Source organism: Pteropus alecto, unplaced genomic scaffold, assembly GCF_000325575.1.
Source record: "Pteropus alecto unplaced genomic scaffold, ASM32557v1 scaffold164, whole genome shotgun sequence".
Taxonomy (NCBI): Eukaryota; Metazoa; Chordata; class Mammalia; order Chiroptera; family Pteropodidae; genus Pteropus; species Pteropus alecto.
The window spans coordinates 12,605,546-12,629,814 of NW_006439568.1; the positions used below are offsets into that span (position 1 = coordinate 12,605,546).

The window sequence follows — 24,269 nt, forward strand, 5'->3', positions numbered from 1 at the left end:
TATCTTTTATGGTGTTCATCGTCTTTAAACTGTATTCCTGAAGCTGTATTTCACTGCAGATTCTTTCAGCTCTTCATTTAATTTCATAGAAAAGAACTGGGTATTTTAAACAAGCACCTTTATTGATGGATTATAGCACTGACTCTTCTAAAGATGCTCTGGTAAATGTTCATAATGTCCAAATATTAGGTAGTACCTATGGGTTCAGATGTCCCTTTGTTATCATTTCTGCACATTTGATTTTTAAAATGCCCAATGTCTGTTATCTCAAGGGAAAAGTTCAGATATATTTTGACTTTCTTAGCCATCCAGTTTTTTTTTTCCTGCCTGAAATGATTCAATAATCTATACAGTATATAGCCATTTCAAATTTTATTTTCAAATTAAAGATGAGTTTTAGCAATTTGTGATGCCTTTTTTTGTGCATTAGCCTTATAAATATATTTTAAAATTTCCCTATTTAAACTCTTTAATTTAGTTACCAGTATACTGTTGGCAATGTTAAACATGAAAAATAATCAGATAACCTATTAACTCTAACTTTATTCTTAACATACAATTTATTTAATACAAATGCAAGTAGAAATAAATTACAAGGGACAACAAAGTTACTCCATGTACTTCTGTATCCTCTTAACCACTTAAAACAGAATAAAGGCATTTCCCTTATTTTTTAAATCTTGAAATTAACCAAACAATGAAACTATTGATTAATGCTTCATTATATAGTATTAAAATATTAAAGAAATATTTCTTGGTTATCTGTTATTCACATAGACAATGTTGGATATAATTTCTTCCTACTAGAATAACAGAAAGTCATTACCATTTTTATAGCCTTACCATTCCAAAAGCTTTGTAAATTTTGAACTTAATATCTAAAAACCTACAAATTTACTCTTTATATAAAATTAACTTCTGGTAGATTGAAGACATTTATTAATATCAAAACTTTAAAATGTTTTGAAAAAATGTTACCTAGAATAGTTAAGTTTAAGGTGCATAAAAATTTCTGAAACAAGATATACAAACAAAAATCTGTTCATAGTCAGTAGCATGTTTGCCCTTCTAAACACTTCCCGAAGTGTAGAGACTAAAGACCTGGCAACTACATTTCCCTTTTTCTTGCCAGTGAAGATCTCTGCTTAGAACCTGACAATTAAAGGCAGTCTCATGAGAACTGAAAGGTGGGATCCAATGAGAAGCCATTATTAGAAACCAGCATCTTCAGGCAGAAGGCAAGAGTGTGGTGCTGGCAGGTGGTGGCAACAGCTTCCCTGAACTGGATTTACTAAAGGCCAGCAGTATTCTTCTGACCTTCACTCCCTCTGCATTTCTTGTATTTTCCCTCTATTTTTTTATATTGAATATTAACAACTCAGATAATCTAAGTAGCTTCTGTTTTCCTGACCAAGCCCCAGTTATTATTTTTAATTTTTTTTCTATAACAAAACACATCATAAAAAAGTAAAAACAAGACATTTCAGAAAGAGGTATTTACTATATATATATATGTATATGTATGTATATACACATATATATATCAGAATAACATACACTATAGAAAGGAATCCTACAAATCAATAAGAAGAAAAGTAGTCTACAAGAAAATACGGGCAAAAAAATTTTTGTAGTAGAGGAACTCCAGTGGCCATAAGCAAGTGAAAAAAAAAATGCTTACTAGAAATTAAATATTAAACCCCAAAATAATATGCTATTGCATATTTATAAAATTGGTAAAAAAAAATAAAAAGCTGTACAATGCCAAATGCTGATGACAATTTAAAGAACTTGAAACTCAGATTTGGGAAAATAAGTTGGTAAGGTCACCCAGGATAGTAATCTGGCAATATCTAGTAAAATTCCTTTCCTAGATATACCTAGAGTGTACAATTTATACACTTTGGCCAAATACCAAATGGCTGATGGTTAAAAAAAAAAAATTCCACCAAAGCAGTATCTCATCTTTCCTAAATGTACAAAAATGTATAAGACACAAACTAGCACATTTTTTATCAGAATTTTATACATAAGATTTAGAACATCTGCAATTAAGAAAAGCAAAAGAATTTTTTACCTCCTGTTTCTCCAGTTGGATTGCATAGGAGTCATTTCCACAAGCTTTTTTCGTTTGTTTAAATTCTTAACTTCTATAGGCTCAAAACTGTAAGGATTGTCTTTTGAAAGCATTCTTCTAAGTTTTATAGTTTCAGAAATGTTTTATATAGTTTGATTAGTGAGGAATAAATGTATCTTTTTTTATTAGTTTGATTAGTGAGTAAAAACAATATGTACTTGTTCTTCAACACTTTCTTCTTTTCTTTAGTCCCATTATATTTATTATGTCTGAATCAAAGAGGATTATCATAGCTGCTATATATGTTATGGATTATTTCCTGCTTGTGAATTTTAAAGTGGCAAAGTTAATATTGTTTTATATACATCATCATTTAAATATAAAGAATTCTAAAATAAGGGTTTTTCTTGCAAGGCTAATGGCCTAAATGGACTTTAATAATCAAATAATAAATATAATTATTAAAGATGATTTTGTAAATATTATGAATTAAATTCCTCAAAGGATTTTATACACATTAAAATCATGATAAAATAATCCTCATTTGTCTCTTTGAAATGATTGAAGTGTTCAAAAGCTACAACTTCTACTTATAAATAAGCCCTGGAGATGAAATGTACAGCATGGTGACTGTGGTTAAAAATCTGTATTGTGTGTTTGAAAATTGTAAAGAGAGTAGATCTTACAATTTCTCATAATAAAAAAGTTTATAAGTATGTGTAGTGATGAATGTTAACTGAACTTATTGTGGTGATCATTTCACAATAATGCATATACAAATATTGAATTATTATATTGTAAACCTGAAACTAATATAATGTTATGTCAATTACATCAATTAAAATGAAAAAAAACTTTATTAATGTTTTTGGTTTCAAAAAGTATATATTCCCCTAATATATTTAGCTAACACACTTTCTTCATTTCCTTGTTAACAATCTGTTTCTCTTTTTATTTAGCAGTTTGAAAGGTCTTACTTTTGGTACATAAAATTAACATACTTTCATTCACCATTAAATACTCTAAAATTTAACTTTAGCAAATAACAAATATATTTACATGTTAACTGAATTTCAAAAAACTAAAGCTCATAAGGGCCTTCTTATTTTAAGTTACATGAACAATGCTACTTATATTCAAAAAGTGAATTTTCAGATATTGCTTATAATAGTAAGTCATCTGACTACTGTTTTGCTGACCAGATACAACATTATCCTATGTGAATACACAGTTGTTATTCATAAACAAATCGAACAGAAATTACACTGAGGTAGGGATGCAGCTGTTTATCTTTCAGTGGGTCAAGGTAGAAATAGCAGATCTGCAGATTTCAATTGAATATTAAGGATGAAATGAACTTTGGATTCCTGCTTGGAGTTTGCCCTATAGAAATATTTGCACATTTGTAAAAAGAGACATAGAAGTACAGCCATTTTTTAACAGTAAATAATTGGAAACATTATATATGCTCGTCAGCTGGAGAATGAGTGAAACATTTTTGGAGTATGATTCCAATGGAATACCACAGAGAGTTAAAATGAATAGAGTGTGTGTATGTGTGTGTGTGTGTGTGTGTGTGTCATGTGTTGTGTGTTGTGTGTGTGTTATATGTTTGTATAAATTTGAAAGTAAAAACACAATGCTATGGAACAAATAAAGCCTTAGGAGATTTTTTTTGTAATTTATAAGATATATAAATACTTGCAAAACATATTATATATTTTTCATAGATATACAGATAGTAGCATATATATGTGGTAGCATGTAAAATATGTGTGAGAATGATGTACTAATTCAGAAAATTTGCTAACTCTCAGTAGAGAAAGACCAGAAGGGGATTGAAGAGGGACACAAAAGGAACTTTAACATGTTTTATAATATTTATTTCATAATAATAATGTTAATGTAAATATGAGTCAATCAATATGAAGATTAATCTGAAAACTAGTCTGAATTAAAATTAATATTAATATGAAGAAATTATTTTCCTAGAATGTGACAGAGTGAAATGGTAAAATGTTATTCTTTGTATTCCTTTGTAGGTTTCAAGTTATAACTTAAACCGAAATTAAAATCCTTAAATGTACTGTATTCCTTTAGGAAAGAAATTAGATCTCAGTTTAAGTTATTCAACAATCAAAAAGAAATTTTAATATAATCAGAGGATCAAATTTCTCAAGGAATGATGACTATAGTATATGTGATTTTTTGTATAATTCTTTATTTAATTGATGGTTTCAAGTATTATGCCTTTCAATGAAAAGACTGGCAGCTGAATGTTTCCATAAAGATAAGACAGTTCTGAATATTTATGAATAAGCAACAATAATTCCACCAAATTGGACTAAATTATGCTGCGCTTTGTAGTTTATATACTATTGTTCATGTGCATTTTCATCTACAATGCAAAGTATTATAAATTATCTTAATTTACAAAGAATATCTTCGTTTTACCTCATCACCAGCAATTACCAACCACATTTACAGAACATTCAAATTAAGAAAGAATGAATTTGGTAGTAAACCTAGTAAAGAAGACTTAATTTCCATTTTTATTTTGATTAATGACATACGGTAGAACTCAAAAGCGGCTGCATCTTGAATGATAAACTGAATATTATGTCTGGTAGAAAGAATTTTTAAGCAGGGACCCTTTACAGTAGTATTAAGTATGCAGACTTTTGCAAAGGAATATGTCCTGAAAATTTAAAGTTACAACTTCTGCTGTTTCTACTTTTTTTTTTTTTTGAAAGACTGGCTTGCTTGATCATGTATATACTTTATATCTTGTTATAAATATATATATGTCACCATTTGAGTTAACGACTTCTAACCTGTATGGCTCTGTCTCTGCAGCTATTTGTATTTGCCTTATTTTAAAATATTTTCACCCAAATGCGGCTGTCACAAATTCATCCATACAGGAAATTCCCGAAGATTTTTTTAAATTGTCCCATAAATTTCAGCTTTTCATCGGCATCATTTTAGTTTCTTGTTTAATTGTCGCCTAGAAATTATTGCCTCTAAAAATGTACGTTCATTTATGAACATTATTTAACATCTGCTATATGCCAGAATTTATGCTGGGTAGGTGTTGTGGGAAAGAGGAAAAAAATGAAATCATTTGTTTGTACAAAGAAAAAAAAAGAAAAAAAGTAAATGATTGTAAATTAAAATTAATTGGAATGCACAGAGTAATTCTAGGAGTTAACAGAGGAGAGAATGATTAAGCTTCCCTTGAAGAGACTAGAGAGCGATTCCCTTGTTCTCTGAGAGCTAACATAGCCCTCCACGTACAGACAGACAGTGTAAACTCAGTACTCACAAGTTCTGATGGTTTTATATATGTTCTGATACTCAAAAAAGCCAGTGATGTAAATTAGTGATTTGACATCAATGAACTAATTTATGCTTTTTGCTTTCTAATTCAAATCTAGACTAATATACACACACGTCAAGGATCTGTGTGTATAACAGAGATGCAAATCTCTTTTTGATTATCATATAATCTAAGACACACATAAAAGTTTTCTTTTTCTCCAACATTGTCTTGAAATCAGGATTTCCGTCATGCATGAGGCTATCTAGAATTTTTTTTTTTTTTTTGACACGTGCAGCACCTGGTATTCCTAGGTGGTCTCCCATCCAAGTACTAACCAGGCCCAACCTTGCTTATGAGCTTCCGAGATCAGATGAGATCGGGCACGTTCAGGGTGGCATGGCCATAGACTAGAATATTTTTTATCATCCTCTAATCTCAGATATCATAACTGATATAATTTTGTACCTGATCATTTTTTTTTGTAAAACATGAAAGACAAAAACTCCATAGCTAGAGATCTTAGGTTTTGATTATCAGTGCCATGTTTGGTTTAAATTATGAAGTATCCTTTTCTAGTTCTTTCAGAATCTTAGCAGTTCATTGTACTTTAATTGTTAAGTTTTTAATATCCATCTTTATTAATTTTCTGTATGTGCACACGAGGTGTTCTGGATCTAGAGAGATTAATTATTATTATTAAGGTAATATAATAATAACAATAATAGCTGTGTCAGCTCCCTATTGACCCAGTCCTTACCCCTGCAGTAACATGATGAAAATTAGATGGAAAAATTTACACAAGTGGCCAGGGTCAAGGGATGAAGAAATATAGCCTTGCTCTGTTTAAAGTAGCTATTTCTTCCTTCTCTTCCAAAAGGAGGGAGAGAAATTTTTGTTTCTTGGAGATGATGTGGAAAGGATTCTGGGTTCTTATTCTAACCTTTGAAATGTAAACATACCTCTCCAAGGGCAAGTTAGCCTTCAGTGTCTCTAGTTTTTGTAATCTAGAGATGTCTGTAAAGATCTGGGCCTCATTTTCCCTTGAAATGTAAACACGAACCTCCTTCAGGGTTCCGTAAGTCTCTCTGGAGTTCTCTCACTCCTCTGGTAGTTGTAAAATAACTTCTCGAGGATTGCTCTAAGCCTATAGCCTCAAGTTTCTGAAAAATTAATGGAGAAAGTCCTAACTGTAAAAATACAAAATTATTTTTCTACGCTCCAGAGTGACAACATGTAGGAAGAAAAATGTGCTATTTTTTTTTCCTGCGGGAATTTTTGAGAGCTGTTAATTTCTGGAATATAACAATTCAGAGTCCGTCAGGCTAATTACTATGTTCAGTTACCTTATGATCAAGTATATTTTAAGTACGAGACTACTTCACTTTCTTCTAAGACAATAATAGTAAAACAGTCTGAAGTTATATTTGCAGTGGAAATATTAATTAAATGGAGAGTTAGGATTTTACAAATTTTGTCTGAATTTTTGATAGTACAATCCTAACAGTTATATTGGTCAGAATCTATTGTTAGCTATAAATCACTTGAAGTAGGCAAGAAGCTTAGTACTATAACAAGCCACATTATTGCCATCTATATAGACCATGGGGTATCATTGATAAATTTGAAAAATGCAACATATTCTAATTTTCACGGACTAAAAAGCTCTCTATGGCTATTGTATACTACTATCAAAATTAAATGCGGTAAGAGTACTATAACTAATACAACTATTAAAATAACAGGAAGAAATGATTTGTACAGTTTTAACTCTTCCTGTTAAATATCACCTTTAATAAATTTATATTCTTCTCACAGGTTTTGAACTTTCACATTGTGAGGATCCTGGCATTCCACAATTTGGATACAAGATCAGTGACCAAGGCCACTTTGCTGGTAGCACTATCATTTATGGATGCAATCCAGGCTATACTCTCCATGGAAGTAGCCTTCTTAAGTGCATGACAGGGGAGAGAAGGGCATGGGACTACCCTCTGCCTTCCTGTATTGGTAGGATTAATTTTAATGTTTAATGTTTAAATTTAAATGTTTTATGAAATATTTCTGTAAAAGTGTTTCTAAAATACACTGTACTCTTTCAAGTGATTCTGTCCACACACAACTCAAACCTCCAATCAAGAAGTGCTCACCACTTGAAGTCTAGTCTACTTCCATCACCATGTGTTTGACCCCCTTTCCCCTTTTTTCTGTATGTATGAGTTTGGTTTTGTCTCTATGTATGAGTTTGGTTTTTTTGTTTGTTTGTATATTTCTTTTGTTCATTTGTTGCTTTTTGTTTTATATCCCACATATGAGTAAAATCATAGGTTCTTGTCCTTTTCTGTCTGATTTATTTTACTGAGCATAATGCTCTCAAGATCTATCCATGTTTTTGTAGAGAATACAATTGTTATTCTACTATAAAGTCATACACCTGAAATTTATATAAGGTTATTAACCAATATTAGCCAGATAAAGTTAATGAAAATTTAAAAAAATTACCTTATTTTTAAACCTTTGAAAAAAGAAATTAGTGAACTCAAATTTGTCAGAAGGAAATTAATGGAAAGTGAAAGGGTTCTTTTTCATAATCTATTACTTTTTTGGTTCAATATAGAGTCATTTTATTTCTCCTATAAAATTTAACTCACTACAAAAATATGTTAAGACTCTTAATTATATACATTTGAGTCACATCGATCATATTTGTTCAATATAAAAATTATTGCCTATTCTACTATCAAGATAGATTAAAAATAATAATTTTTAATAACTTAAAAAGACTTTATATACTTACCTTTTCAAAAATCTAAAGAAGTGCATATTTTGTGTATGTGTGTGTCTGTAGCAAAACATAACCAATTTCAATAAGAAGATTCACGTGAGTAACATCAGATATATTGCTTACATGAAGCTAGAGAATGGTCATTTTCTCCTTTGTGTAATTGGAGTACTATTTTATTACTGCCATTTTATAGATCAATTAATGAATACTGGGTATATATGGGTGAGAGGGTGGATAGAAAAGTGTTATAAAGACCTCTGATTTTTTTACCCCAAAGATCAAATAGGTGCCAGGTTGGAATACTAGGACAACAAAAGAAAACAGCATTTTAACAAAATACTAACTCCTTGGTAGGGAACAAACATGCAGTCATTCTTTAGTCATTCTTATTTTGTGATGGCATTTATGGAGGCATAAATCTATCTTGTATCAGGCCCGTATGAATTAAATTGACCTAATTTAAAAAAAAAAAAGTTTTATTAAGGTATAATTGATACCCAAAAGAGCCACACATATTTAATGTATAAAACTTCATGTGTTTTGAATATTGAATCTTTTGAGACAAATTTCAATCTTTGTTAGTTGGTGTGGTCAACTTGGAAATACCCACAAAACTTTAAAATAAATTTTTTAAAAATGAACTTTTAGTCATTAGAGGCTTTGCAACTGATTGCACAGTGTTTTTGATGCTGAGACCTCTATTGGTTTATTAAAACAGAGATTCATGCAGAAAGCAAACATGTTTTTATCTAACCAAAATTCAATCATAACCGTTTCTTTTCATGTAGAATCTGAATTTTGGATAGGGTAATATGTAAAATAACAATCACCCAAATTGATAAAGCTTGAAATTCTGGAATATGGCCAACAATCAGCCCACTGGCATTTGTTATGAGAAAAATGTAGCATTGATTAATTCTTTCTGAAGTTATATTCTTTGATGTGTATAGGAAATATATTGAGAAAATCATTAAGGCTTGTAATGGCATAAACTATAAATTTGTAAATACTGACTTGCCATGATGTCCCTAAAATTAAAATCACAAAATAAATACATTAAAGACTATGTATTTTCTATATGTGTTGAATGAAGCCGAAAACATTATTTTTTGGAAGAATTTTATGCAAATAGAAGGACATTTGTTCTGAGATCAGAAGATTTTAATGATTTTTACAACGAATCAATGCACTTTAGATTTCATATATCCCAAGACAAACTTAGTGACTTGATAACGTTCAAGATTTCATGAAAAGGGTAAACTTTTTCTTCCCCAATGATGGATCATCAGGAGTAAGAGCTAAAAAACACTTGGACACATGGTGTGTCATGCTGATAATTTCCATGATAACAGAAGATGAAATTTTATTTTAGATGGTATTCTCTACCGGCAACAATTAATAGCTCTACCACCTGGCCTAAGATTATAATTTTCTTTGCCTATTAACTTTAAATATTTATATGGCTATATTTTTGTCTTGTCAAATAAGAAACTTTTTCTCAATTATGTGGAATATTTCTAGGTAGTTATGTTTCTGGAGTATTTATGATGATCAAACAAAAATTAATTTTTTTAAGGACCATAGTTGGAGGGATTTGACTACTCTACCTTCTTTAAACATTTTCATTTTTATCCTGTGCACATAAGTCTTCTGTCAGAAATGAACTCTAGTTCTATGGCTTATCACACTGGCTCATCCGAAGTCAAAATGCCAAGCAATATTTGTAACAAAAATAATATGAAGAAAAGAAAACTATGTTTAAATTCAAGATAACAACATAGTGCATGAAACTCCAGTTTGGCTTGCAGTTAATTAAAAATTAATAAGGAATGAAATATCAAGTTTGTTCTCATAATAGACATATGTCAATAATAGTTATAAATCAAAAGAAATATTGAAAAATTAATATAGTTACATAGTTCTAGTTCAACAAAGTTTTCATTAAAAAAATGAGAAAAAGCACAATAAGTGATAGTGATTTCTGATCTTTTTTACTTTAAAAACAAGTTTGTTATAAATTAAATTGATATTGCAATGCAGAATGAAATTACTCAGTCCTCTATGGGTGTATCAGTCAGGGATCTCCAGAAAAACAATCAATAGAATACCATATCTAGATCAATCTATCTATACCTACCTACCTATCTACCTACCTATAGAGATTTATTTATTTTAGGGAATCGACTCAAACAATTGTGGCAGCTGACAAGTCCAAAATCCATAGGTTGGTCCAAAAGGCAAGAAACTCAGGGAGGAGTTAATGCTACAGTCTTGAAGAAGTTCTTTTCTAGAAAATTCATTTTTTGTACATAAGGCCTTATGACTGACTGAATGAAGACCACTCACATTATCAATTGTAATCTCCTTAAAGTCAACTGATCTCAGATATTAACCACATTGATAAAATACCTTCACAAGCAACATCTAGGCTAGTGTTTGATTAAATAATGGGGTACTATAGCCTAGCCAAGTTGACACATAAAACTAACCACCACAGTATAGTGAAGTATATGTAAAATCTTTGAAACAGATTTACCTATATGAATAGAGCCTGCATAAGAACAGAACCGTTAGATTCTGTTATTATTAGGTCTCTTCCAAATGCTAAAACTTTGCCTTTGACTTTTACTCTAAAAAAAAAAAAGAAAAAGAAAAGAAAACCCAAGAAGCTCATTAATTCAGTCATTGAATTTCAGTAATATAAAAACAATACAGAGAATGAGAAAAATAAATCTAAGAGGATCTTCAAATATTTAAGCAAACAATAAAGTGTTTTGGTTTTGGTTATACTTTGGTAGGAGATAATCCGGAAAATTTGCAAATGTGTAATGTATGACACATTGTTTTCCTTATTTCTAAGGTTGAGAGATATTGGTCAATAGACTACCGAACATACTTTCTCTCTTCTTGAATACAGAGAATTCTTTCTAGATTATCTTCTTACTGAAATAAAACTATTACAGACATCCCAATATGTTAAATATTATTAAAATGGAGAGGTATTCCCCAAAAGATAAAATTTTAATTATATTGTATGACAATACTTACATTTCTAATTTGATAAATTTTATAAAATTAGAGACCATATTAAATCAAAACCAAACTAGATTTAACTGAAGTAAGAAATCTAATAAAAATGCCACTTTGACTTTTGAGAGGTTAAAAGGGAAAATGTTTAGAGTGATTTAAAGGGGAATAAAAGGACAATGAAATTTAAAAGGCCTGAGGGACTGCAGTAAAGATTAGTTTTTCTCAGAGGTAGGGTAGTAAGATGATGAATTATTCAGCCTGCAACCAACTAGCAGTGAGCAACTTGCCATCTGTTTCCCCTTTTTAAATTATAATTATTTAACAACACATCTTAAAATGTTTGGAACCCTAAACTGAGTTCTTGAGTGTGTCTTTTTATTCCCTAATTACATTCATTTTATTATCTTTTTTATGTGATCTAACTTGAGACTCATGTTTTATTGTGCAATAATGTTCTGACTTCAGTTAATACCATAATCTGAGAAAGCATATACAAATATATACTTTCAGGAAGAGGGGAAATCAATTCTTATTTTCCTTAAGGTGAAAAAAATACATGCTCTTGTGAAATTTATAGATTGTTTTAAAAAAGATTGGCATTAAATTGTGAGTTAAATTTTCTTTTTTTTTTCTGTATACAAATTATTTTTTTACTAAATTTTTATTATTTGTTATTAGCTGAATGTGGAGGTCGTTTTAAAGGAGAATCATCAGGAAGAATCTTATCTCCTGGTTATCCCTTTCCTTATGACAATAATCTCCGTTGCATGTGGATGATTGAGGTAGATCCAGGAAACATTGTCAGGTAAATGGATTTCATTTTCTCAAAATTACTGGAGAATCTGAATTTCTTAATCATCAAAATTTTTCAATATTTTTAACCTTGACAAGAAAAAACTCAGTTTTCATCTGTTAAACATAAAAAAATATTCATAGGCATGATTTATCGATTTGTGGGCCACAGGGGCAGCTCATATACCCCTTAGAGGGAAACTTTTCACAGTTAGAAGAGGGCACAGAATGTGAGAATTTTTCCTGTTCCCTGGGCACTCTACTTTTAATTTTTGATGACTCAAGATGCCTAGTCTACCATTTTGATAGGTGTACAAAATTGTCCAGGTCACTATCATGAATTCAGCCTCACAAACATTAGAAGAAATAAGAATAGAAGGGGACTCAATAACTATCCCCTGCCTTCCATTGCTTCAGGCATATCTCCAGAGCATCTGCTCCCTGCTCCTTTAACCATGTTTGATTTCCCTTTCTTGCTGACTTCAGTTAGGTGGCTCACAATTCTTCACACCATTGCCCTTTAGATGGTGGCAAAACTGTTGCCTCCTAAATCAACACCACTCAGGTTTCCAAGGTTATCACACGCTCTCAGTCTTAGTTTAACTATTATTGTTATGCATGGGAATGGTTTAATAAATGAATAAATTGTCCTTGACATATGAACTAGGTAGTGTATTATTGTTCACAAAACAACAACTTTAAACTTAAGAATCGCTGCTTTATATAAATGGAATTTCAGACAGGCTTCTGGATGGTTATAGAAAACAAGTATTGTCCTTCAAATAACATATTGAAAGATATACTGAATGCACTGTTGGATGTAAACTAGCACATTGTTGAATGTGAACTGGTCTATCGCTTTCACAAGGGAATTTGCAGAACTCAAAATAGACAGCACTAAATCAATCCTCAGCCTATTTTTATTTAGTATAACTCATGTAATTGTTTTATTTAAATATTAGAATTACTAAACTTAAAAATAACAATATCAATGGGATTTTTAGATTTTTTTTTAAAGAACAATATTTGCTATTACTATGCAACCCAAATTGAAATTCACATATTAAATATGATATGATATATATTCAGAGAGAGTTGAGCTGTTAATATAATCGGATTTCTAGTTTTGGGTAGTAGCCACCATGAGTATCAGATACTAACTTTGTCTAGATTAGACATAAGCAGAATGATTTAATATGAAACAGGTTTTTGTGGGGGGTGGGGTCTTGTCCGTTTTTTTGAGGGCAGGAAGACGTAATTTTTCATAGTAAGGAATTTCTCTCTTTTACTCCTAGATTTCTGAATGTGATTATAATATTGAATTTTTTAAAAATACTTTTTCTGTATATATTGAGATGTTCTTGTGATTTTTTCCCCTTATATCTTTCATTGTGATGATGTATATTGATTGATTTTTGAATGTGAACTATTAGATTCCTGGAATAAACCTTGCGTGACTCTAAATCAAGCAAATAAATATGAAACACTGGTGAAAACAGATTCTGTGGAGTCAGAAAAGTTCAGTTCATGACTCTATCACCCTTTGGGAAGTTTTATTTCATCTAAACTCCATTTGCCATGTTTATAAAATTGAGATAAAATTATTCCTGCTTCATTCAGTCATTACAATAATTAAACAAAGAAAAAATATGTATCGCATTTTGCATAGTTCCTGGCATGTACCAGATCCTTCATAAATGTCACCTGCTATAGCCATTGTTAAAATTCATCTGCATTGAAAAGGACATATACCTGAAATTTTGGTAATTTGCAAAGGTGATATAATAGTACATGTGTTCATATTCTAAAGAAATAAATTATACTGCTCAAGAAAAATTCATTATATGCTATTTTGATCTGATAAAATAAAAGGAACATCTAATAAAAGCAACGAGGCATATTTGTTATATTCCTTATGTAAAACTGAATTCATGCTAAAAATAATTAAACAAAGATATATGTTTCGCCCTCAGCCTACAGTTTCTTGCTTTTGATACGGAAGCATCACATGATATACTCCGAGTTTGGGATGGTCCACCAGAAAATGAGATGCTGTTAAAGGAAATTAGTGGATCTCTTATTCCTGAAGGGATCCATAGTACCCTTAACATTGTAACCATCCAGTTTGACACGGATTTTTACATCAGCAAATCTGGATTTGCAATTCAGTTTTCAAGTGAGTTACTATTTTATTTTTTACATACAAAATAGGAATGCTAGTCAAATAGTTTTGTTAACCTTACTGCTCAAAGCTTTAATTTTAAAAACTTAATGATTTTAAATATTTTTATGTAATCTTTCTATTCATCTGCAATTAAAGTAAAATATGTATTTGGAAAAAGGAAATACAATTAACTTTGAATTATTCACTACATTAATTGAGACCGTCTCTCCAATTGCCACAACAGCTTTTCTTAAAATTCGGGTGATGTTAAACTGATTTCAGCAAATGAAATAATTACATTACTAAAGCTTGCAATCTAGTAGAACTGTATATTTAAAAATGTGAAATTTGTGTAGGTAAGGAAGGAAATAAATACTCCATTACAAAAAAAAATGTAACTCTACATTTTTACTAATTTTATTTATTTTCTGTTAAAGATCTTGATTATGTACTCACAGATAACTTGACAAAATACTTTAGATCTGCTTTTTTTAAAAAAATTATTTTATATTAGTTTTATGTACACAATACAATGATTAGACAGTTATATAATTTGTGAAGTGATCCCCCAGATTACTCTAGCACCCATCCGGCACTACACGGTGCCATAACAATAATATTGATTATATTCCCTACGCTGTACACTAAATCCCCATGACTGTTTTGTAACTACTAATTTGTGCTTTATCCCTTCACCTTTTTCACGAAGCCCCTCAACCCACTTCCCTCTGGCAATTATTAGTTTGTTCTCTGTATTTGTAAGTCTGTTTTTAGTTTGTTCATTTCTTTTGTTCTTTAGATTCTAGATATAAGTGAAATCATATGGTATTTATCTTTCTCTGACTTATTTCACTCAGCATAATACCCTCTAGGTCCATCCATGTCATTGAAATTGATAAGATTTTATTTTTTTATGGCTGAGTAGTATTACATTATATATATACCACATCTATATTCAGTCATCCTTCGATGGACACTTAGGTTGCTTCCATATCTTGGCTATTGTGAATAGTGCTGCCATGAACATAGGGTTGCATAGATCTTTACAAACTAATGTTTGGGTTTTCTTTGGATAAATACCCAGAAGTGCAATTGTTGGGTCAAAAGGTAGTTCTGTTTTTAGTTTTTCTGAGGAACCTCCAAACTTTTTTCCATGGTGGATGTACCAATTTGCAGTCCCACCAACAATGTACTAGAGTTTTCCTTTCTCGATATCCTCACCAAAATTTGTTGTTTTTCGATTTATCTATGATAGCAAATCTGATAGATATGAGATGACATCACATTGTGGTTTTAATTTGCATTTTTCTGATGACTAGTGACCTTGAGCATCTTTTCATATGTCTATCGGCCACTATTTGTCCTTTTTGGAAAAATACCTATTCAGGTCTTCTGCCATTTTCTAATTGGATTGTTAGTTTTTATTGGTGTTAAGTATATGAGTTTTTTATAAATTTTGGATATTAACTCCTTGTCAGATATATCATAGGCAAATGTCTTCTCCCATTCAATAAGTTGTCTTTTCATTTTGTTGGTCTCCTTTGCTGCACAAATTTTTTTAATTTGATGTAGTCCCATTTGTTTATTTTTTTCTTTTGTTTCCCTTGCCCAAGGAGATATGAGGGAAAAAAAATTACTAATAGCAATGTTGGAGAGTTTACTGCCTATGTTTCCTTCTAGAATTTTACGGTTTCAGGTCTTACATTTAAGTCTTGAATACATTTTGTGTTGATTCTTGTGTATGGTGTAAGAAGGTGGTCCAGTTTCATTTTTTATCATGTATGCATCCAGTTTTTCCAGCACCATTTGTTGAAGAGACTGTCTTTACCTCATTCTATATTCTTGCCTCCTTTGTCATAGATTAAATGACCATATAGGCAAAGATTTATTTCAGGTTCTCTATTCTGTCCCATTGATCTATGTGTCTGTTTTTATGTCAATACCATGCTGTTTTGATTACTATAGCCTTGTAGCCTTGTAGTATAGTTTGATATCAGGTAGTGTGATACCACTAACTTTGTTCTTTCTCAAAATTGCCAGGGCTATTCAGGATCTTTTATGGTTTTAGAAAAAATTTTGGATTATTTGTTCTAGTTCTCTGAAAAAATGCCTTTGGTATTTTGATAGGGATTGCATTGAATCTATAGATTGCTTTTGGTAGGATGGCCATTTTAACAATGTTGATTCTTCCTATCCATTTATTTGTATCTTCTCTAACCTCTTTATAAAAGACATAATTTTTCTAGAACAGGTCTTTTACCTCCTTGGTTAATTTGATTCCTAAGTATTTTACTGTTTTTGATGCAATTGTAAATGGGATTCTTTTCTTAATTTCTCTTTCCAAAAGTTCATCATTGGTGTATAAATATGCCACTGACTTCTGAATATTAATTTTTATGTCCTGCTACTTTACTGAATTCTTTGATCATTTCTATCAGTCTTTTGGTGGAATCTTTAGGTCTATATATAGCATGTCATCTGCAAATAATGACAGTTTTACTTCTTTTTTTCCAATTTGGATGTCTTTTATTTCTCTTTCTTTTCTGGTTGCTGTGGCTAGGACTTCCAATACAATATTAAAGAGGAGTGATGAAAGTGGGCATTCTTGTCTTGTTCCTGTTCTTAAGGAAAACACTTTTAGCCTTTCCTCATTGACTATGATGTTAGCTGTAGGTTTGTCATTTATAGCCTTTATAATATTGAAATATGTTTCCTCTACTCCTACTTTGCTGAGGTTTTTATCATGGATTTTGTTGAATGTTTTTTCTCCATCTGTTGATAAGATCATATGATTTTTATCTTTCAATATGTTAATGTAATGTATCACATTAATTTATCTGTACATATTAAGCTAATTTGGCACCCCAGTAATAAATCCTCCTTGATCATGGTGTTAGAAAGCCTTCCCTCCTCTTGAATTCTTTGGAACAGTTTGAGAATAATAGGTGTTAATTCTTCTTTGATTGTGTGGTCAAATTCACTTATGACGCCATCTGGTCTAGGACTTCTGTTTTTTGGAAGATTTTTGGTTACTGATTTGATTTTGTTAGTCGTGATCGGTCAGTTCAGATTTTCTGTTTCTTCTCGACTTAGTTGTAGAAGATAGTATGTTTTCAGTAATTTATTAATTTCTTCCAGATTGTCCAATTTGTTGGCATTTAATTGCTCATAGTATTTTCTTATAGTCCTTTTTTTCTGTGGAGTCCGTACTTCTCTTTTATTTCCGATTTTATTTATTTAGGTTCTATATCTTTTTTCTTGATGTGTCTGGTTAAAGGTTTATCAATTTTATTTATCCTTTCAAAGAACCAGTTTTTGGTTTTATTGATCTTTTGTATTTTCTAGACTCTATTACATTTATTTTTGCTCTAATCTTTTATTATTTCTTTTTACTTACTTTGGATTTTGTTTGCTGTTCTTTTTCAAGTTCTGTTAAGTGTAATATTAAATCATTTTAGATTTTTTTGTTTCTTGAGGTAGGCCTGTATTGCTGTGAAATTACTTCTTATGGCTGCTTTCACTGTGTCCCATAAATTTTGGGTCATTGTGTTTTCATTTTCACTTGTCTCAGGGTATCTTTTGATTTCTTCCTCGATCTCATTGTTAACTCATTTATTGTTCAATAGCATGTTATTTAACCTCCAGATGTTTATGTCTTTTTCAGATTTTTTTCCTTATCATCGATTACTAGTTTTTTACCATTATAGTCAGAGAAGAGGCTTGATATGATTTCATTCTTCTTAAATTTAATGAAACTTGTTTTTTGGCCTAACGTGTAATTTATCTTGGAAAATGTCCCACATGCACTGGAGAAGAATGTATAACCTGCTACTTTAAATAAAATGATCTAAAAATATAAATTAAATTCATCTGTGTCATTTAAGGCAGCTGTTTCCTTATTGATTTTTTGTCTAGAAGATCAGTCCATTGTTGTCAATGGGGTATGAAAGTTCCCTACTATGACTGTATTACTATTTACCTCTTCCTTTATGCTGATCAGTATTTTCCTTATATGTTTAAATGCTCCTTTATTGGGTGCATAAGTGTTTATTACAAGAGTCATATCCTCTTATTGGATATTCCTTTTATCATTATGCAATTCTTTCTTTGTCTCGTATTTTTGTCTTTGTTTTAAAGTCTATTTTGTCTATTGCTATCTCCAACTTTTTTTCATTTTCATTTGTATGAAATATCTTTGTCCATGTCTTTACTTTGTGTGTGTCACTTGATCCAAAGTGGATTTTTCATAGACAACATATATATGGGTATTGTTTTCTTATCTATTCAGCTACTCCATGTCTTTCGATTGGTAAATTTCATCTATTTAAAGTGATTATTGATAAGTACATAGTTATCGTCATTTTATTATTCATATTTATGGTTTCTTTTTTTTCTCCTTCTTTTCATAGAAGTTCCCTAAACATTTCTTATAATTCTGGCTTGTTGGTGATGAATTGCTTTAGCTTTTTCCTATCTGCAAATTATATGCACTGTGGGCTCTGGACATGTTTTTGTGTGGTTATATGTGTTCTCCTGTTGTATCTAAGCCTTGATTGCTGTTAGCACATCAGTGGCTGGGATTAAATCTCGGGAATACTGGCTGTGGGATTGGCCACGCCCACAGAGTATGAGCTGCTGTGTGGGGGCTAACCCCACAGAGTGAGATTTACCCCAGCGGTCTCCTGTACCTGTAGAGACCAACTTTTGTGCACTTGTAGGGCTAGTCAGATGGTGTTCTGTCATGATCTGATGTTGGCCTCCAGGTGTGTTGGTTCTGTGGCCTCTTGTAGGCCAAGGTCTGCCACTGCCTTTGATTGCTCTGGGCTACCTGGTAGGAGCTACAAAGCGATCCTCGGATGGTTGCTCCCTATGCTGGATCTGGAGGCAAATGGGAGAGACCACACTGCAAGCCAAGGTCAGTTACCCCCACTACTGGCTTGGGACAGCTTAGCAAAAAGACCAGTGCACCTCAAGGCCTGAGGCTACTGCCAGCTGCCCTTAAGACTCCACAGCTGGAAAGGCCTTGAGGTGGTATGTGAGTTGGGTGGGGCAGGGACCCAGGAATCACCAAGATAAAGTGAGCAATTTCACCCAGCCAGTGCAGAGTCAGGTTTTGTGCCATTGCTGAATCTGTGGCTTCCTGTAGAAGACTCAAATCTCAGCAAAGCCAGCCACCATTCCTCAGGCATGCAGAGCCCTGCAATCTGCTCAGGAGACGCTGGATCTCAAGCTGGCACCAGTAGTCTACCATCAAAAGTCTCCACCAAAATGTGTGGGCCGTGTGAGCTGAGGGCTGCTGTTTGCTCATGCATGCACAGTCCAGGGAAGGCACAGGATGGAGCTAGCTGCCTGGTAATGGGCCCACTGCAGGCAGTTTGTTAGTTGGGTGGGGCGGGGCTCCAGAGAGACATCAGATGGAGTGGGCCAGTCTCACTGGGCCAGTGCAGCTTCAGGATTTTGGCTGTGTGTGGGGAGGGTTCAACATAGGCAAGATGGTGCTGACCTGTAGACTGCCCTGGAGGGGGGACCAACAAAGGAGCAATGATGCTGTCCTGCCATCACCCTGGCGCCATGCAACTCAGTCTTTTCCCCATATATCTTGTAAGCCTCCTAAGCTGCTGACCCTCCACCAGAGCCCAGAGTGAGTATCTGCAAGCAAGTGAGTCTGTGTGGGCTCTTTAAGGGGTCATCTGGGTTTTCAAGCTCTTTCTGTCTCATCCAGACAGCCAGAATCCCCACTGGTTTTTATAGTCAGATTTTGTAGGAACTTCTCTTCTCAGAACTGGAACCATGGACTAGGGAGCCTCTGTGTGAGGCTAGGCCTCCTTGTTCCTTCAAGGGGCCCTCTGCAGCCATACTCTCCCTCTTGGTGTTCAACTGCCATACGCAGGTGCAGGACCAGCCTGCTTCACATCACCGCCCCTCCTACCAGTCTCAAAGTGGCTTTTTCTTTATATCTTCAGATGTATGTGTTATGATCAGCTAGAATTCAGGTGGTTCTCCAACTTGTTTGTTTTATAATTTGGTTGTAATTTTAATGTGGTTGTGGAAGGAGGCGAACCTTGCTTATACCTAGCCCGCCATCTTGACCGTAACTCCTACCTAAATCCACTTTTAAATTAAAGATTTTCAATAACAGTGAAATGCCATTCATTGTAAATAATTATCACTGTTCACGGCTTTTTTTTAAAAAAGACATTGATAAGTGGCTAAATATCTGTTGTTCTATAAAATTAATTTTAGTTTAGTGGCTGGAGAAAGTAAATGAAACTTAAAAGTTTAAGTTTCATAAAAATGTTTAAGTTTCATAAAACTTAAACATTTTAAGTTTTATGAAATAAATGAAAACTTAAACATTTTAATTGCTCTATATTTACTTTTATTGCTAATAAAAGTAAATATTGAGAAAATTATCTAATGGATTTTCTAACTGTACAGTCTTTAAAAAAACCCTATTAACAGAAACTTATCTAAATTTCCAAAATTATCTATAAAAAGAGTGCAAACCAGTATTCTTCAAATGTGCCTGACTTTGGGCACCTGAACTAATCATCTGAGGCTGAGTTTTCTAATTCACATAAGAATAATAATGCTTATCTCATAAGTTTTAGGATGTAACATGGTCACATGTACACAATACTTGGTATTAAGTAGATAGTTGGTGACCAGTGAATTATTATTATTATATGAATAAGGGTGAAATTGAAATCCTTTGAAAAAAATGGAAAAAGCATAAAGGACTTTTGAAATTTAACTTTCCACAAAATATATCGCTTTAGGTAAAAAACTAGTTAACACAATTAAACAATTGGCAGACTTTTTGTTAATGGAACACAGGTGTTTGACAGACTTGACTAACATAAATGAATTGTTTTGTATTGTGTAAACTAAGCTTGTGTGAGTGAAGTGACATAGAGTGTAGAGGTGTCAATATCTGTAAATTTACACTTTAAATACATACATGTTTTGAGAAAAAGAAAAAAGTAGAAAAAATTAACATGTTATTGGTGAACATAAATGGCTTCTAATTCTGAAGCACTTACCAATTAAACATTCTTCATGTTTATATCTTCTATTTTCTACTGTTTATCTCTCTTTTTCAACATTAGGAACAGTTTGTCAGAGAACTGCTCTTAACTACTGTTCACTTTCAGTTCTGCATAATGGTAATTCAGCAATAAACAGTTATTTTTGTTACCTTAAATTAGTGATATGTAATGTTTTGCCCTTAAATAGTTATTGTGTTTAATATCTGAATGCACTCATGTGAAAAAGTGCCTCAGGCTATTTTTTGTGAATGCAAGTGCATCTCCTTAAGAGAAACAGGCTATATCATATGAGTTGCTGGGAATTCTTAATGCAGATTTGCATGCAAAATTAGCAGTACATTTTTATATTTATTGTAATCGTTGGGAATATTAAAATTATAGAAACAATATGTAGCATACCAGAGTTTTAATAAATCTGCCTTATTAGTCCTTTAAAATATTTAGAAATTTGTACTACTGATCTGAGACTAAAATCCTACCCATTCAATAAAATTTCTTCGAGGGTAACTATATTGTGAATAGCATTAATCAATAAAATTAATCTCTTGATTGGCGATCTATAACTTATGCTTACACAGCTTTCTGAGTGCCCAGATTGCACATTTGAAAATATTCTTTTAATGAATGAGGTCTTACTTGGTGTGTCAAGAACCATGTTAAATGTTTTATATACGTGATCTCATTTAATCTTCACAAAAGCCATATGTTATGTCATTCCCATTTCCTAAGTAAATACTATAAGGTTCAGAAAGTGAGTTAATTTGTTCAAGGTCATACCGCTAGCAAATGCCACATGTGTTTGAAAGAAACTTTATACCATGTGTGGTACATGGTAAATGTTTAGTAGTTATTACTATTATCATGCTATCATTATTATTTAAATACATGTATTATTATGCTATAGAAAATAGAAAGCTTTTACTTATATATTATTTGTTACAGTGAAATTCTACAATTTAATAAGTGTATGTTCCTGATTATTCTCTCAAGTACTTCATCTAAGGTCGCTTTGGAAAAGGTGATTTATATAAGCGAAGCAGTGAGGAGGAATGAAGGAAAACTGGAATGCATGCATTCCCATTTCAAAAGGACAATTTCCCCCTCTGTCTGTAGTCATTTTGCCCTATAGGAAGAGAGACTACTTTTAAAGTAGAACTTGAAATAAAATGTTTTATGTAAACTCATCTAATTTTCAAAGAAAACAACTAATCTTAAAAATATTAACAAACTGGAGTCCAATAAACCACTATTTTAGGTCAAATTTGGCTTGCAGGTCGAATTTGCCACTTCAGTACCTTACCTAAAGTTCTCTTCCCTAGATAAATTTACCTCATGTTACCCATTCATTCCTTTATTCATTCATTCATTCACTCATTTTAAGATAGTCTCTTAAGGACCAGATATTAAACATATTTATCACCGATTATTTCTGAATCACACCTTCCCTTTCACTCAGGCAAATCTTAGTTTCATAAACACACACACACCACACACACACACACACACACATACTCTCTCTCTCTCTCTCTCTCTCTCTGTACTGCCTTCTGTCTCTATACCTCTTTTACCTTAAATGTTTTTCTGCTCTCTTTTTGCTTGTCTTGCTCATTCTTTCAGACTCAGCACTAAGACCTTTCATTATAAAACATTTTCTGACCTCTGTGTAAAACATTTTTAATGTTTATAAAACATCTCTCTATAAAAAATTTTCTGACCTCTTTTTATAAAACATATTCTAGCTCATGCCCCAGGAACAGGCTATCATTTTTTTTCCAAATAAAGATGAGAATAAATGGTTTAGCAATTTCTTATTCTGAAGATGTTTTAGTTATGTATTCTTTGCTCCCCAAATATATTGTGGTTACCTTTCTGTCTCTAAATGTCTATGAAGATTAGAAGTTCTGTTCGGGATGATTATATAGTTTATCGTTCTAATCTGAGATAATTTTTTAAAGTAAAAGGAGAAACTATTAAAAATTAAGCTGGACATTAGGCATAAACAAGGACAGTCATGGCCAAAGCAGGATGTATCGTTTTTATTGTCAGATTTTTATTCTCTTCCCTCTCTCCCCCAACCACAATGCCTATTCCTGTTTTGAACAAATACCTGTGGTTTATTGGGTATCAAATAATGGATTTTAAAAAGTAACAGGTCAAGCAATAGTAGCAGAACAGTTTTCAACAACAGAATACAACCAAGAAATATATTTCGCTGAACTCGATGCAAAGTGAATTTAACTGAAATATAGGTCACATACCAATTTCATAATCATCATCAAGCCACTATCAGCAGCCTCATGCCTTCTATTTCATGATATATTCATTCTTTGTAGAGTCTGCTGCTATGCTTCTTGGTATTAAGTCTTCAAGGCACTTTTGCTTAATCAGAGCTACTTAAGTCTGACATTGCCACCTCATGCTGTCCTATGTGCTGTCCTTGGTTCTCAGCAGTCAGCCTCTATATCCCTCTCTTAAATTGTAATCTGCCTGTCTTGTCCCAATTTAGTTCCACGGGAAGGACATCTTTGAGTATCATGCTGTCATTTGCCAACAGAGTAGTTGATTTTGACAGAGCATTTTCTGTGTTCTTCACTCTTTGACCTCTCTGTTAAGAATCTGCCCCTGCTGGTTCATTTAAAATACCAAGGCCCACAACTTATACTGTTGAAAATTCTCAAGGAAACGAATCCCTTAGCTATTTGAGAGGTTGATATCGCTCAGCCTCAAAGGACTGTGTGAAGCCCCTGCCTTTGCTCCCATCCTCATTATTACTGCCTGCATTGCTATGACAGTTGAATAGACAACTCACTTCATTATCGCTCCAGCCAGACTTTTCTCTACATTTCCACCTGACTGTTTTTAAAATACAAAACAGACATCACTCTTCCACTTAAAATTATTTAATGGTCACACAGTCATAAGTTCAAAACTTTGGAATTACATTTAAAGCCTTCACGATTTGCATACCAGCTACCTGCCAGCTTCTTCCATCATTATTCATTTGCACACATCCAGTCACCTAACACCTCAGAACAGTGTCCTTTCACATTCCT

The 24,269-nt window shown here is 32.4% G+C and overlaps 1 protein-coding gene and 1 pseudogene across 1 annotated transcript in view; one reads left to right on the plus strand and one right to left on the minus strand.

Annotated features, from left to right (window-relative positions):
* The window catches only part of CSMD3 (CUB and Sushi multiple domains 3), a 1,016,080-nt gene that overhangs the window by 726,401 nt on the left and 265,410 nt on the right, over positions 1-24,269 (plus strand). Inside the window, exons 25-27 of the mRNA XM_006916698.2 lie at positions 7,215-7,406; positions 11,890-12,016; positions 13,977-14,179. Of these exons, the coding sequence (XP_006916760.1) occupies positions 7,215-7,406; positions 11,890-12,016; positions 13,977-14,179 (522 nt within the window). The remainder of the gene's footprint in view (positions 1-7,214; positions 7,407-11,889; positions 12,017-13,976; positions 14,180-24,269) is intronic.
* On the minus strand, positions 5,686-5,807 carry LOC112483644 (annotated as a pseudogene).